Consider the following 14,779-nt stretch of genomic DNA (forward strand, 5'->3'; position numbering starts at 1 on the left):
AGCGTGAGCTTTTTTTTTCTTTTTCCATCGCATTCGGATAATAATCTTGTTGATGTGGAATCCTTTAATTGCTACACTGGTTATTCCCCTCTACCGGTACGTCCTTCCCGCGTTTTAATTTGAAGGCAAGGTCGTTCGACGTCAACCGAAGCGGAACATGTGAAATTGCCAATTCAAACCTGTAGAACTCCGACAGACCAAACTGAAACACAAAAAAGGAGTTGCCATTGCACGGCTTTATTAACGAGAAATCGTGTCGTGGTTTTCGTGATTCTTTCGTGTCGCAACATCACCAACGACTGAAGATCATCGACCATCGAATGAGCTACAGTGCTACACTCGTCATCGCCGGATACCATCTGAAGAAAGAGGGAATATATAATGATCATATTTTTGGTGGGTTCTATACACCATGTAGTTACAATTTACGAGCGGGAACGAAATGGCCCATAGATGATGTCGATAGGATAGGCCATTGGGGAGTTGGTCATTTCATTTTACCTTTGCAGCAGCCAATCGCCTTTTTAGACACTCGGTTGGATGCATTAGAAATTTTTCTGGCAGCTGTGCCACCAGCCCTTTTTCCCTACAGCTTAACTATAGCGTGTGGTGTAGCCCGGTAGGGAACTCGACAAGCTTTTTGTTTATGCATGCGTCCGACAAACTCCCAACACACACACACACAAAAACACAGCCGTGGTGAATGAAGGCTGTGAGTATTACAGGAGAAAGTTTTTGTTTTCCCATTCCAATCTACAAATCGGTGAAAACTGGCCACGTAGGACGGACTCCCCTTCAAAGAAAAGGGGTGCCCATGTAGAATTGTAGATGACCAGAGATATTAATCAAAAACCGAAAAGAACCGGTTCTATTTCACCGGGGGTGCTGATTTAAAAACGCTAGTAACGAAGTATAGTAGCTCTATGGCTTGTGTATACTATAGTAGAATAGAATATGGGACTGTATATTGTATACACGTATTTCAAAAATTGTATTTGCCGACGCTTGCGGATGTTGGCTATTAAGGCATAGATACGACCAAAAAAAAATGGGAAGACGAAGACCAAAAAAAAATATATAATAAATCGTACATTACAGAGCGTACACACCATTTACAGAAAAACAGTGGACGAAAAAAAAAATCAAATAAGCAAATTGCGATTTCATTTGGGTGTGGCGTGTGTGTGCATTTCACAGAAATGTGTCTCACGAGAAAAAGAATAAACGAAAAAGATTGGTAAATAAAAATCCGGTCGTCATTTCCAATTTTGGATTTTTGGAAAAATAAAAAAGAACATGACTGAACCGGGTACTGTGTGTGAATTCAAACGAAGCGCGGTCGCATATCAAATAATATTTGAATGATGGTTTGGCAATGGACGTGTGTGGCCATGTCAAATGGAATCTTGCAGATATTTCAAAGAAAAACGTATATCATGAAATTATTATTATTTTTTTGTCATAGAAAGAATTAAGGATATCAAGCCATTCGCTTTTGTTCGCAAGATTTTTAAACATCACATCGCACGCGTTGTCGTCATCGGAGCCGTGCGTCTTTCCTCCGAAAATCGGCGCTATAGACTTGTAAGAAAAGTTCAGGAAACACACACACAAAATCAAAAATTTCATATTTTATCAAATAAAAAAGCTTTATAATCTATTTCTTCTTCTTTTTCTCTTCTTCTTTTGTAGATGAAAATCATTCACGCTATATGTAAAGAAAATCACAAAAAAATCAAACTGGGCAAATATAAGGTGATTCACATTCAGCACTGAGTGATGTAACAAAAAAAAATTAAAAAACACGGATCATTTTTATTTCAACGATGAACAACCAAAAGTTGTGCGCACTGTACGTGTTTAGCTCATTTCAATGACGGTAAAAGGTTAGAATTTAAAAAAAAATTCGACTCTTGGACGTTACGTCGACCGTGTCTTCTCTATTTCGTCCTATTTTCATATTTAAAAAAATTTTAAACGTCGACTCGATTCCCACTTGATTCCAATTGTTCTGAAACTCCGCCCCCCAAAAAATGTGATTATTTTATAGGAATGGTCGAATGAGCATACGGAGACGTCCAACTAATGATAAGTGGCGGGACATTGAGCTTTCCCTAGACTATTTGACTGACGATGCATAATCAGAAATTTGCATATTAAGCGCTCGTATCTTTTCTCTCTCTCTTTTTGCGCCATTCATTACAAAAAAAAAATAAAATTCAAATAAAAAGTTATTGCTGAACTGCGTATCTTGAGCCCTCGTCTGACTAACAGCACGTGATTTACAAGAACCGACAAGCGTAAAACCAAACACTAATTTTTTCCTTATTCAAAAATAAAAAATAAAAAAAATCAGATAATGTGCAATTGTGACGTGATAAAAATAGAATCCGACAAAGTCCATTTAGGACTACAGGCCGTTAGTCACTTGGCCTAAGCTGTCGTCGAAAAAGCCGAGCGACTTGAGGACTTTGGTTACGCGCGGGATCAGATCTTCTTTATAGCGCCAGATGATGGTGTCCTTGACGAGGTGCTGCTTGTACTCGCTGTCGCAGCTCTTCTTGAGCGTGCTGACGCAGTCGGCCCGGTAGTGCTGCAGGTGGGCCGTCTCGGGCTCGACCGGGTACGAGGTGCAGCCGCCGCCCAGGCAGGCCAGCGGGAAGTGATTGTGCAGCGTCAGGATCTTCTGGACGTTGTGGAAGCACTTGACGTACTGGTTGGGCTTGGTGTAGTTGTAGCTGCGGTAGACGTGCTGCAGCATGTGCATGTGACGCGGGATGTTGGCCTCCCAGCGGTGCGAGTGCTCGGCGTCGTCCCAGAAGTAGACGTTGCGGAAATTGTACGACGCCCGGGTGTAGTTGGCCACGGCCAGCGATTTGGGCACCACCACGTCGATCAGCTCGCCCCACGTCTGCACGTTCTTGGGCAGGATCACCTCGTCCGTGTCCATCAGGGCGATGTAGTCGTAGCTGTGCAGGTTGCGGTACAGGCAGTCGTTGTACGGGATCACTTCGTTCTGGCGTTTGGACGTGATCTTCGACTTGAGGTACATGTGCCGCAGGCCGGGCGTGTTGGGCTGCTCGCCCGGCAGCGTGATGGGCGTCAATTCCACCCGGCCCGTCTCCTGGTAGTACTTGAGCACTTTGGAGATGTTGGGATGGACTTCCAGCTCGTAGAGGAAGATCTTGTCGGCGCCCAGGAGGCCCAGCAACTCGATCCACTCGACCAGACGGACGCTGAGGTCTTCGCGCAGAAAGTCCAGGCCCTTGACGCAGACGGCGAAGCGGCCCTTCTGGGCCGGGACGTTGTTGTTGACGCGCAGGTTGTTGGTGGGCGGCTCGCAGCCCTTCTCGGTCAGCGAGACGGAAATGGGGACCTGGCCAGGTCGGAAGCCCTTGGCGGCTAATACGGCCGGCAGCGGGAGGTGGCAGGCCATCAGGTAGGGCTGTAGGAGTCCCTGCTTGTAGTTGCCCCACTTCTGGTTCCAGACGTACTTGTACTCGACGACGGGCATGACGATCGGGTCCTTGGCCGCGTCATACCACAGGAGGCAGTGCGTCTTGACCGTCGGCTCGATCCGGTCGATCATCCCCAGAATGCGGATCGTTGGCGTCTTGACGGCCGCCCGGTTGTCGTGATAAGCTCCGTACAGGTAAAAGGTCCCGTTCGTCGACCGGAACATTTGCCAATAACTAGAACGAAATCAACAAAATTTTATAAGATAAAAATTTAATTGATTTTACATTAAATTTTTACTAAATAAAAAAAAAGACTATAAATTGATTAAATAAAATTGAATAAATAAAATTGATAAAAAAAAATATTGATTGATTTAATATTCAATAAAAATAATAAAATAAAAGTAATAATTTTATAAATTCTAAAATCAAAATTTGAATAAAAAATAGTTGAGTAAATAAAATAATAAAATATAATATTTGAATAAATTATTGATCATTAAATTAAATGAAAATGAAATAATTTAAATTACTTGTTGTTGAATTTGATGTCAAAGACGCTGGGATAGAATGCGCAGGTGTGGTTCTTGCCGTAGATTTTGGCCTTTTCGCGCAGCCAGAATTCGAACGGGACGTTGGGCACCCGCTGCTGGATGAACGGGGCCATCTCGTCGTCGTCCGGGATTTTCTGCTTGTCGATTTTGAGGGCGGCCGGATCGGTGCTGGTGATGGGCTGGGTGCCGACGGCCACTCCGCTCGAAGCGGCCGTAGAGGTCAGCGGCGTCTCGGTCACCTTCTGCAAGAGTAGGCGCGAGTTGACTGGTCCAGCGCCGGCGTAGCCGGCCCCACCTCCGCCGGAAGGCGAGTCCCCACCGCCCGACCCGTGACTGGATATTTGGAAAAGTCCGTAGCAGAGGCAAGTCCAGACGACCAGCACGTAGACGGAGCGTTGTAGCGGCCTCAAGTGATTGCCGCCGGCCAGCAGCGGCCATCTCGTCCAGTGGCACATTCGCATGATTTGTCCTAACATGACCAAATTCAAAAAGAACAAAAAAATAGAAACCCGTTTAGATTTGATCCTACTCTGTCAACACGTCAAACTCTACAGCCCAACAAATTTTCATTTTTCTGGTGGTTCACTCCGGAAAAAATAGACCCCGGAAAACCAAACATTAAAATACAAATTCGGAAAATCCCGGAAGAAAATTATGGAAAAAACCCAGCACCCACTCAAAATCAAAATTTCAAAAACCAGGCCGTTAATAAATCTCTGAAAAATGTTTCTAATGGTTTCCAAAAATAAGAGTCGGGATGTGTGTAGCCAAAAAGCCAACCGGTCGCCAAATAATTATGCGCATCAATCTAATCATTCCATTTTTTGTTCTTTCTTCGTTCTATTATTCAGGTTTTCCCATGTTTGTCTGGCGCCTGCCGGACGGACGAGTGAACAGGAATGACGAGAAGCATATAACAGGTGGTATCAAATCAATCTCAAAAAATATAGAGAGAGATGCGAATGGGAGATATTTGATATGCAACACAAAGCAACGTAGTACAACACAGATGGTTGCTGTGTTCGATGCCAATCTGTTTTTCTCTCTCTGAGTGCATCGTGATGCACCACAATATTTTTTTAATAGATCGGTGTCTGCGTGTTATTGTCAGTTGGGCGACAACACAGACGGGGATATAAAAAAACGTGACTGGAGAAAACGGCGGAATTATTTCCGTGATTTTTTATTTATTTTTTCTATTTCAGAAATCGAGTCGAAAAGAAATTTTCGTTGAAAAATAAAAATAGCCAAAAAGTATGCAGACACACTACACAACAGGTTTGTATATATGTTGCGCACTTCAGTAAGAGGATATTTTAGAATAAACTCATCCGAAATGATTGTGAGAAACTTTTGTGGTTGGCCAAGGACATCTCCGCCCGTCAGGGCCGCTCCGGGTGCAGCATATAATAAATGGCCAGTGAGAAAAGAAAAAGGAAATGTAAAATAGAAGAAATAAGCTCAAAGTCAAACAAAATGACGGACAACCCTAAAAAAACCAGTTTTTGGTTTGTGGAGAGATTGGCTGCCCGGTCAAATAAAAAAGGTAAACAAAATCGTTGACTTTTCGCATCATAGATCCGTCGTCTTATATGTTTGCCGCCAATGTTTATTCGAGCGTCGGCGTCGTCGTCGTCAACTGTGACGCTTGAAAAAATATAAAAGGACAGAGACGCGATGAGGACATCGCTCAAACCATCGGATAAGATTGCGGTGCCGACAGCGGCGGCGATTGGATATCGTGTCGGTTTATTATGATATTCCATCGACGAAAAAATAAAGATGGCCACGTCACGACGACCTTGCCACATTCGGGATATCTGACGTCAACCTTGGCGTATCTACACATCAACAACAACCGGTGCCGGTGGCACATCGAGGGCATCGCGCGAGCAGATCGAAAGAGAGAAAAAACAGAGGGATTTCGCTAAACAACAAAAAAAAGTAAAAAACTCAAATGACTGGTATTCTTATGCTCGAGGCTAAATGATGTTATGTAGCGTTGGTGGCGCCAGGTGAACAGCGCACACATATACTATCTAGATGTATTGTTTTCTATTTGTCGGAGAGTCCCACTTGGCACCGGCTCCTTTCCGACCCGTTGCCAAAAACCAACGACGACCGATTTCACCTTCGCCATTGTTTGTATCTATTTACCAACAGGTACATATCGCCACGATGCTCCGATTTCGCACGAACGGAAATTTGTAGTTGAAATTTTCACCTGCTCTCGAGTGTACCTCGATCTTTTTTGGAAAAAAAAAACATTTAATGACTCTTCTGCTGCTGCTCGGAAGAAAGAAAAAGCTCGGAGAAAGCGACCGGACCCCTCTTTTGGTTTTTTGGCAACCCACCCACCCACCCTACCTACCTGGCAGCATCTCACACACAGCTATGCAGTGTGTAGAATAGTCATCAAGCCAACCTGAATATGGGAGGAGGCCATAACATATCCCAAAAAGTTTCTTACAACTCAAAAAGACACACGAGCGAAGAGAAAACGTTGCTCGGCTTTCTTATTCTTTTCTTTTTCTTTTTTGTAAAAGAATGTTTTCGGTCGATCGAGGGGGGGGGGGTTTGTCTCCTTTTAAATAAACAACATGTAGATATGTATTTCTATAAATATACACACGTTTTCTTCTTCTTCCTCTTCTTCTTCTGGGTTGGTTTTTAGGTCAGCCGTTTTAACGAGAGAGGAGAGATTCACAGGGTCAAACTGCTGAGTGCTGCCGAGAGTCGGAACCAACTTTCCGAGACGTCGTCGGCATTGAACAGGAAATACTCTTCCAAAGTGTACATGTCTTTGCAAGGACAAAATTGGTGTTTTCTCACAGAATAAGACGAAAGGGGGCGATAGAAATTCAAAGTATAGCGAAGCTGTTTACGGGTGAATCAGGCGGCCTTGCTCTCGACTGTACCTCGCCAGCGAATTTCGTGCACAACTCGACTGAAATTCAATCACTATTCAGCAACGCTCTTTTGATTCAAAAACATCAGCCGAGTGCGGGTCATTGAGAAGCAAAGTGTATCTATCTATACAATGGCTGATGGTCGACGGTGGAACCTTGTGCAACGACTCTGCTGTAACAATTCAAACCTCTTTTATTTTTCTTCGAATAATCCGCGGGGCCGTCTATTGCGCAAAGTCAAAATAGAGACGCATTCACGCCAAACGACACGGTTTGTGGAATGACGAGGCTATATATGCTCTCCTCAAGTTCAAAGAGAACCTTGGCATTGCTCTACACGGCCGCATTTTCCTTCTTTCTTTCGTATTTTCTACGAATTTATTATCGAGAGAAATTCAGTAAACTGGATCAGTGGCTGCTGCTGGCGTCAACGGGTGTTGCAACTACATAGACACACACACACGCAGAGTATAGTCTATGTGTGTGTGTATATAACTGGACGTCTTGTTCTTTTTAGGCTAATATCTTTAAGAACATGACGCGGCTTCGATGGGTTGACCAGCCAACGCAGAGGACAAAGAACCGTTGATTTCTGATAACAATAGAAAGAATTTTTTGGTGAATGTCGAACCCATTTTTTAAAATTTACGACTTTTTTTTTCTTTTGAATTTGGTGACCAGAAGAAACGGGGGTTGGCGTGCGAAATTGAGTCCATAAAAACAAATCACAGTAGTCCCGGTCATCCAACACTATAATAACCGTTGATGGAACCCTCAAGGTGAACTATACATTTGCTACCCGGCGGCAGGTTGGTATAGTTATTATTTTGTCTAGTCTATTTCGGTGTGATTATTATTACGCACGTACTACACACACAACCATTTCGCTCCCCCCTATTTTGCTATGAGTCTAAATCGTCGGCGGAATGATACCAGCAGGAACCCAGCAGATCACGGAAGGCGACTATTATTTATTAAAGCCATTCAAAGTTGGAAACGACGTTGAATAATCTACGCTACCCCGGTACACGAAAAAAGATGTGGGGCGGTATACAAAACAGTCTAAAGGTAGATTACAGCATATAAAGCAAGTGCAGACAAGAAGGAAGCAGAGAGAGAGAGAGCGTGTGGAACGCGGCTACTCACGCAACCGACCGCAAATGGCAACAACAAACCAGACCGGACTACCCCGCAACATCGGCCGCCGCCCCCTTCTTCTTTTATGTACCGTACCACCCTGTACCTGTACACCCACACACACACGGGAGAATCTAATATCATTATTCTTCTACTTCTAGAACGTTTTTCTCGCCTGATTTCCTATAGAAGTCGACACGAATTCACGCGAGAAACTCACGACCTCGAAATGAATTTCTTTTTTTTTTAAATTAAAAATTTCTCACCAGCGCTGGATGCGCTTTTCTATATTATCCGACCGAGATCCGTACAGCAGCAGCCTCCGGCCCATCCATATCTCTTCCTGGATGGATTTTGTATTTTTGCCGGGATTTTTCTCTGATTTGGTCCAGCACAAAAATCACAACTGACTATGGAAAAACCCAATTTGACCATCACAGGTGCGTCAGCTCTTTCTTTCTAACGTACCCAAAACCCGACCCGATGAGATTTCAAACGTTAACAGGCGGCAGACAGACTGTGCTAAAGTGAGCGCATTTTTTCGTCCAGCAAACGTCTAACGGGATTTTTTCCTAGACGTCCATTTTGACTATCATTTCCTTAGATGGAAATGGAAAGAAAACGACCGAAAACGATTTTGACTCGCAACTCCGGAGGACCCTGTATAGGTGTGTGTCGTCATGGGCCGGATGTGAGGCTCATTTGTGGCCTTGAAGTCGACACTGCTATAACCATCGAAAAAATATTTAGTTTGAAAGGGACCCGAAGTAAAATAAATAAATAAATGAAAATAATGGAGAAGCCAATAAGACGGGTAGAAAAAAAGCTTGAAAAAAAGTGAGAGAGACTCTGAGAGCTAACAAGACCGTCATCTCACCTGCTGGAATATCCTCGGTCTCTCTACTGCTACCTTGAGGCGAGGCGCATCATGGAGCGACAGTGAAGGTCTACCGAGGCTGTTCACCCCGTCGCCGTACCATCGCCAAGCAACCGGCGTCGCTCGGCGCGCGTATATTACTTTGGGCCGTCAGCCAACACAAAAGAGTTTCACAACTGATATACGCCAGCAAGTCAGCAACGCATTTTCTTACCAATAGAATCAGAAGAAGAATGAACCCGACACACACAAAAGGCTATAGGATACAAGACTATTGACAACCGGCGAAATTTTCCAGCTGATGATGACGACGACGGACTCTATATCCTCACGACCCAATAAGAATTTTTCCCCCCATGATGAGCTCACACTCACGATCGTTGGAACATTTTTTAGCCATTTCATCGCGTTTTATCGATTGCATTTTTCGATACGGACGATTGCGGCCGTCACAAAAAATTATTTTAATGGATTTTTTGTTTCATTTTTTCATTGTTTTCAAAGGAGAATAAAAGTTGCGGAAGATGAACGAACTCATCAGCCGGAATTTTTATTTCTTTTTATTTGTCGTGCAACCGATTTTTATCCGCACCCGTAATATCCGTGTGTGTACTTTGTATGTACGAACATGTATATTCTAACCAACCACAATCTGTAAATGATTTTCCCGCCGGGAGGGAAAAAAAACACAAATTTTTGTTGTTTTTTTTCACGAAAGTGCGACATTGTGGAACGTTTTGTTTCCTCGTTGCGTTTACGATCGTGTCCACTTGGTCGGAGCGCTCAAATAATGATCACACTATCGCGATCCAATAAAAATAATAATAATCAAATACGGTAGAGAGAAAGAGAGAGAGACGACCCCGATCCCATGGGGACGACGGGAGTGGCCGCAAGGGGCCGCGGGACGGCGGCGGACAAATGTAAAGTGAACGCGCAATCCGCCAACACTCTCTATAGAGTTGTGGGTATACACTCGAATGATTTGGATTTTCTATCGACTACGTGTGTACGGGGGGATCCGTTACGACGGAAAATTGTCGACTCATCGCTAATGGCCACCGTGAAGTCAATGGCGAGACTGGCCATTTTATTTCAAAAAGAAACGAATAACGTCCTATCCTCCTCCTCCCACGCCAGCTGTTCAATTGTCTTTGTGTAGAAGTTACCTGACGACATTGCGGTACATAAAATGTTGTCCAGAAAATGATCATCTCGAATAATAAAATACAAAAAAACGAGTTCAAATAAAGCGCCAGCACAAATTTTTTCCCTGTTATAGTCTTCCTCATTTCGTTATTTCATTCTCTCTACATTTTTGTTTCGTTATTCTTTTATATAATCATCGATTAGACGATGGGTTTCTGCTGTGTCTACTACGACGTGACCAAATCGCCAACCTAGACCTTACACATCACGGGTGGACGATAGAGAGAGCTCCCGATGCGGAACCCGATTCCAACCGAAATATAGATAAGCAGGTGGTTCATACTATACAGTATATACGTACGTATAGTACTCCCGCGTGAAGGCGAATTAATATGGTGTTCTGCTGTTATGATTCGAACCATCATTAAAAAAATAAATGGCGTACGTGTTTGAAATGCTATTCGACTTTTTCTATTTTTCCCTGAAAAAAATAAATTTGTGTTGGTCGTTTCATTAGAGCGCCGCCGGTTTTTTTCATTTTATTTTATTTCTTTTGATATTCGTGACGAATTCGGATGTCGAATTGTCGGTGAACCGTTGGCGTGCGATGATGATGGGCTCTCATGATGGGCGGGACGAGAGAGTTCACATGAGTGGACTGGACCCGTGAGCTGTCCGTCCAGACACACATACAGAATAAAAAACGGGGTGTTGCCATGGTTTGTGTCACGTGTTTGTTTGTGTGTTTCTCTGTGTGTGTGTGTGTATGTCCTGTTCTATAGGGATACATGCCACTCCGACGACCGGATGGATGTGTACTTCATTTTTAATTCATTTTTTCACTTTTTTACACTTTTTGGGGTTTTCTTTTGTTTCCACCAACACCCGAAAAAATGGCCAAATTCTTTTTTAAAAATTTTACGCGCGTTCATTTCGAAATCGTGTTTTGGGTGGAGATTTTAGACTTTCGCTCCGATTCGTTTGAGATATAACCACACACACACACTCACGCCATTCAATGACAAATAAGGGAAAATAAAATTTAACTTGTTTTGTTTTTTACCTTCGGCCATTTGTTGTTGTGTGAGCTGACCGGAGTGTGCTGGATGTATAATCTTTTGTAGGAAGACTCGTCAAGTCCAAACAAACACCATGTCACTTAATATTTTCCAAAAAATTTAATCAGTTGTTTGGATCTCTGTAAAACGGCGATGCGGAAGTTTTGACACTTTGGGGAAAACAAAAATCCTCTCACACGCTGATGATGGACACACAACCAAAGTCGAAATTTTGTTTCTTTCTTTCTTCTTCTTCTTCTTGGGGATGAATGGGAAAGAAACTACCTGGAATCAAACCAACTCGACTAGTCGACTCGTCGCTGAGTTAATCAGAAAAAAGCGCGTGGGTTGCGCTGGTAATTTTATTTTTTTGAAAAAATCGTCGAGTGGAATAGACAGAAAAACCTGCGTGACTGTCGAGGACGCTGTTCCGACTGCAACTGGTTTGCTAGTCAACTTGAGCAACGGACTTTTGGACTCGCAGACGGCCCTCACCGTTCCATTGCGCCGCCCACTTTTCTCTCTTTCTCTTCTTCGCCTTCTTCTTCTTCTTCTTCTTCTTTCCACATTATTCATTCTACCCCCGCCAGCAGCAGCAGCCAGCAGCCACCAAAAGGCTTTTTTGGCATATTCTCACCCAGTTTTATATTTTTTTTTCCATCCGGCCATTTTCTAATAACAAAAGAGTTGGCTAATAATTGCCGAATCGAAACTGTTCATTTGATTGCCTACATTGTCTCGATCGACATTTCCCCCTCATATTAATAAAATAATATTCCATTTATTTTTTAAGTCTTTAAGAAAGTGTCGTCTTGAAAAGTACTATTTAAAAAATAAAAGGGAAAAATAAAATAATAGTGTCTCACCTTCGTTCCTCCAGCAGTCTCTTCTCCTTGCAGGTCTCTAGCCTCGGGGCTAAGAGATATCTGGCTTGTTTCTTAGTTCTCTCTTATGGCTGGCAATTGCCCCAAGGCTCTTTGAATACCTTCAAGGGCGCCCACCTTCTTCTTCTTTAAAAAACATTTCTGCATGGATGCGGTATATTATATTAAAGCTAAGTAGAACTAAAAACAATGAAAAACATTTTTTCTAAATTATTTTTTTTTTTATCATTTAATTTTTTTTTCTTTTTTAGTCATTTTCTGGGGTAGAAGAACCCACTAACTGACGGATTGTTTGCCGCGCGGTATGACAAACATTTGAACGGAAATTTACCAGCAGGTTTTTTTTTTTATTTTTTCACGACTCCCGCATCTCTATTTACATTAAATTGACGGGAAAATAAGAAACAACAGACAAAAAGTTAATGATGTTGCTGGTCCTCCTCCTCTCGCCTGAACTGGAATTTCGATGCTCATATACGGGAGAGATACTCAGTACACACACACAACAACAGCCCAGCAATCAACATTATTATTATAGAAACTGAGATGTTTGTTTTTTGTCTCATTCTTCCGTCTTCATTAAATTTATCCGCCCGACGGACGGACGGACTCCCGGCCGCCGGATCTGGTCACGTACACATAATACGCAGTCGGGTGAAATCATACGAAAATCTAGTCTTAAAGTGTGTGCGTTGCGCTGCGTCTATATAATAATAGCGAAAAAGTACCACCCGGGATCTATTTACAACGGCCAACAAACAAACAACATATGACTTGATGACTTGGCAACCGTTTCCAAGCGAATCAACAAACCAATCGATATAGACAAAAAGTCGGAGAGATCGATAACACATGTGACTAATACACCCCGCCGTCCCGTCTCATCATCATCATCATCCTGTCTATATAATAATGTAATATAATATTATATGTATCGCTACTGTGCGTATACATGTGATTATAAAAAAAAAAATTCGACAACTTTTTTTTTTTAATATTTTGAATCGATTCCGTGTAGACTAAACTTGACGAAATCCAAATGCGATAGAGACTGGCCGTCGTCGCCAACGGTCGTTTTTCATGTCGAGACTCTCTGTTAAATTTAAAGAAAAAATAAGGGGGGAAATGAACAAGACAAATTAGACGTTCAGTTCTATCCTGATGCCTTTGGATAGATCGGATGGTGGGCCGATAAATTTGCCATCTGTCTAAGCGCCAAAGTGTGTCCTTGCTATATCCAGAAGCGGCGAAAAAACATCAAGGAGAAAGCGGCTGCTGTTGTATTATAGTTTTGAGACTATAAGAAGAAGAAGAGATATATGGTGATTCATGGTCGTCCAGAAAGAACTGACGTCTAGGGAATAAATTGAATCGAGGCTGATTGCGGATCTAAAAATTCAGGGCGTGAATTTTAAATAAAAAATATCACGTATAGATTCTTTCATATTTTCTAGTGTAGGATATATATCCAGGAGATATATAGACGATGGATGGGGCTTGGTCATGCTTCTGACTGGGCCTCATCCTCTCTCATCACGTAGAGAGAGGACTAGTTAACCAATGAGCCGAGAGCCGACAGAAACAGTTAGTCGGCAGTTCATCAATTTATGGTTTATTTGCTTACACGCTGGATGGATTTGGACGATAAGGCTGCTATATAGCTATAGCGCCAACCAGTGCCAGCCTCTCTCTCCTAGATATTTGTTCCAGCATCAAGTGGGGCAGAAATGCTGCGCTGTGCTGTGTCTATCCATTTATAAACGTTTTTATACGATCGAGGGGCTATATATAGTCGCACTATCTCTTTTGATTATATATTCCCTATCAATGTTAAATAAATCGGTTGGCGCAAACATGTCGTAGTACAGATTGAATGACATGTTGTAAATATACATTCGATATCGTAATATCTATAAATGTATATATTTTTTTCCTATCGCACCATCCGTGGAAACGATTTGAAAAAATGCCGGAATATTTCCGTAGAAAATCGGCCGATTAACGGTTGGTCAGACAAGTAAACCAAACATTTTTTTAGTTATCCCAGCATCACGAAAAGTGCGTAGGACGGGTAACAGTATGTAACGCGAGCTGGGATTTTGATACAACTCTCTTGGCCATGTAAAAAAAGAAGAAAACAAAAAATCCTTATTTATTTTCACCATGGGTGGACTTCTTTTTCCCACGATCTGATTCGTCGTGAAAGTTGTCCAAATGGCGAAAAAATCAAATAACGTCAGATTCATTCGTTCAAAAAGGCTCCCTGAGATATAATAATGTAGCGCAATTGCTGTTATTGTTAAACACTAACAATCTCTTCGCGATTCTTTTTTATTCCACCAAAACGGTTGGTCCATATCTCCCAGATGCAAGATGATGGACTTTTTTCTGAGGGGATGACCCAAACCGGCCGACCGTTTAATATGTATATAAAAGTTACGGCTTATGGGCTTGTTGGATCACACAACGGTTTTCAAAAAAATTTAGTTTTTTCCCTCTATTGTCCAATTCATCACGCACGAAATGCACAGTTAGTCGGACTCTCCCCTCGGTTTTTTTTCAAATTCATTTTTATCCGCAATACATAAAATAAAAAATGCTCCGAATTGAATTTTTTGTTTCGGTTCGCCCAGAGACGTGCAGTATACTTCTGCCCAGCCGACAACGGCGGGAAAATTAATAACATCAAAAACATTGGGCGGCTGCTGCTTAGCACCCAGAGTCCCACGGTAAACGATGTGATAACCGTAATA

The 14,779-nt window shown here is 42.5% G+C and overlaps 1 protein-coding gene across 1 annotated transcript; it reads right to left on the minus strand.

Moving 5' to 3' along the window:
* Positions 1-972: 972 nt before the first annotated feature.
* Positions 973-11,760, minus strand: LOC124209472. Its single transcript, XM_046607463.1, has 3 exons — positions 11,148-11,760; positions 3,992-4,481; positions 973-3,692 (listed from the first exon to the last, which is right to left on the minus strand). Exons 1-3 carry the CDS (start codon positions 11,155-11,157, stop codon positions 2,411-2,413), a joined length of 1,782 nt encoding a protein of 593 aa, XP_046463419.1. The 5' UTR covers positions 11,158-11,760; the 3' UTR covers positions 973-2,410.
* Between the last annotated feature and the right edge of the window lie 3,019 nt (positions 11,761-14,779).

Source organism: Daphnia pulex, chromosome 12 (genome assembly GCF_021134715.1).
Source record: "Daphnia pulex isolate KAP4 chromosome 12, ASM2113471v1".
Taxonomy (NCBI): domain Eukaryota; kingdom Metazoa; phylum Arthropoda; class Branchiopoda; order Diplostraca; family Daphniidae; genus Daphnia; species Daphnia pulex.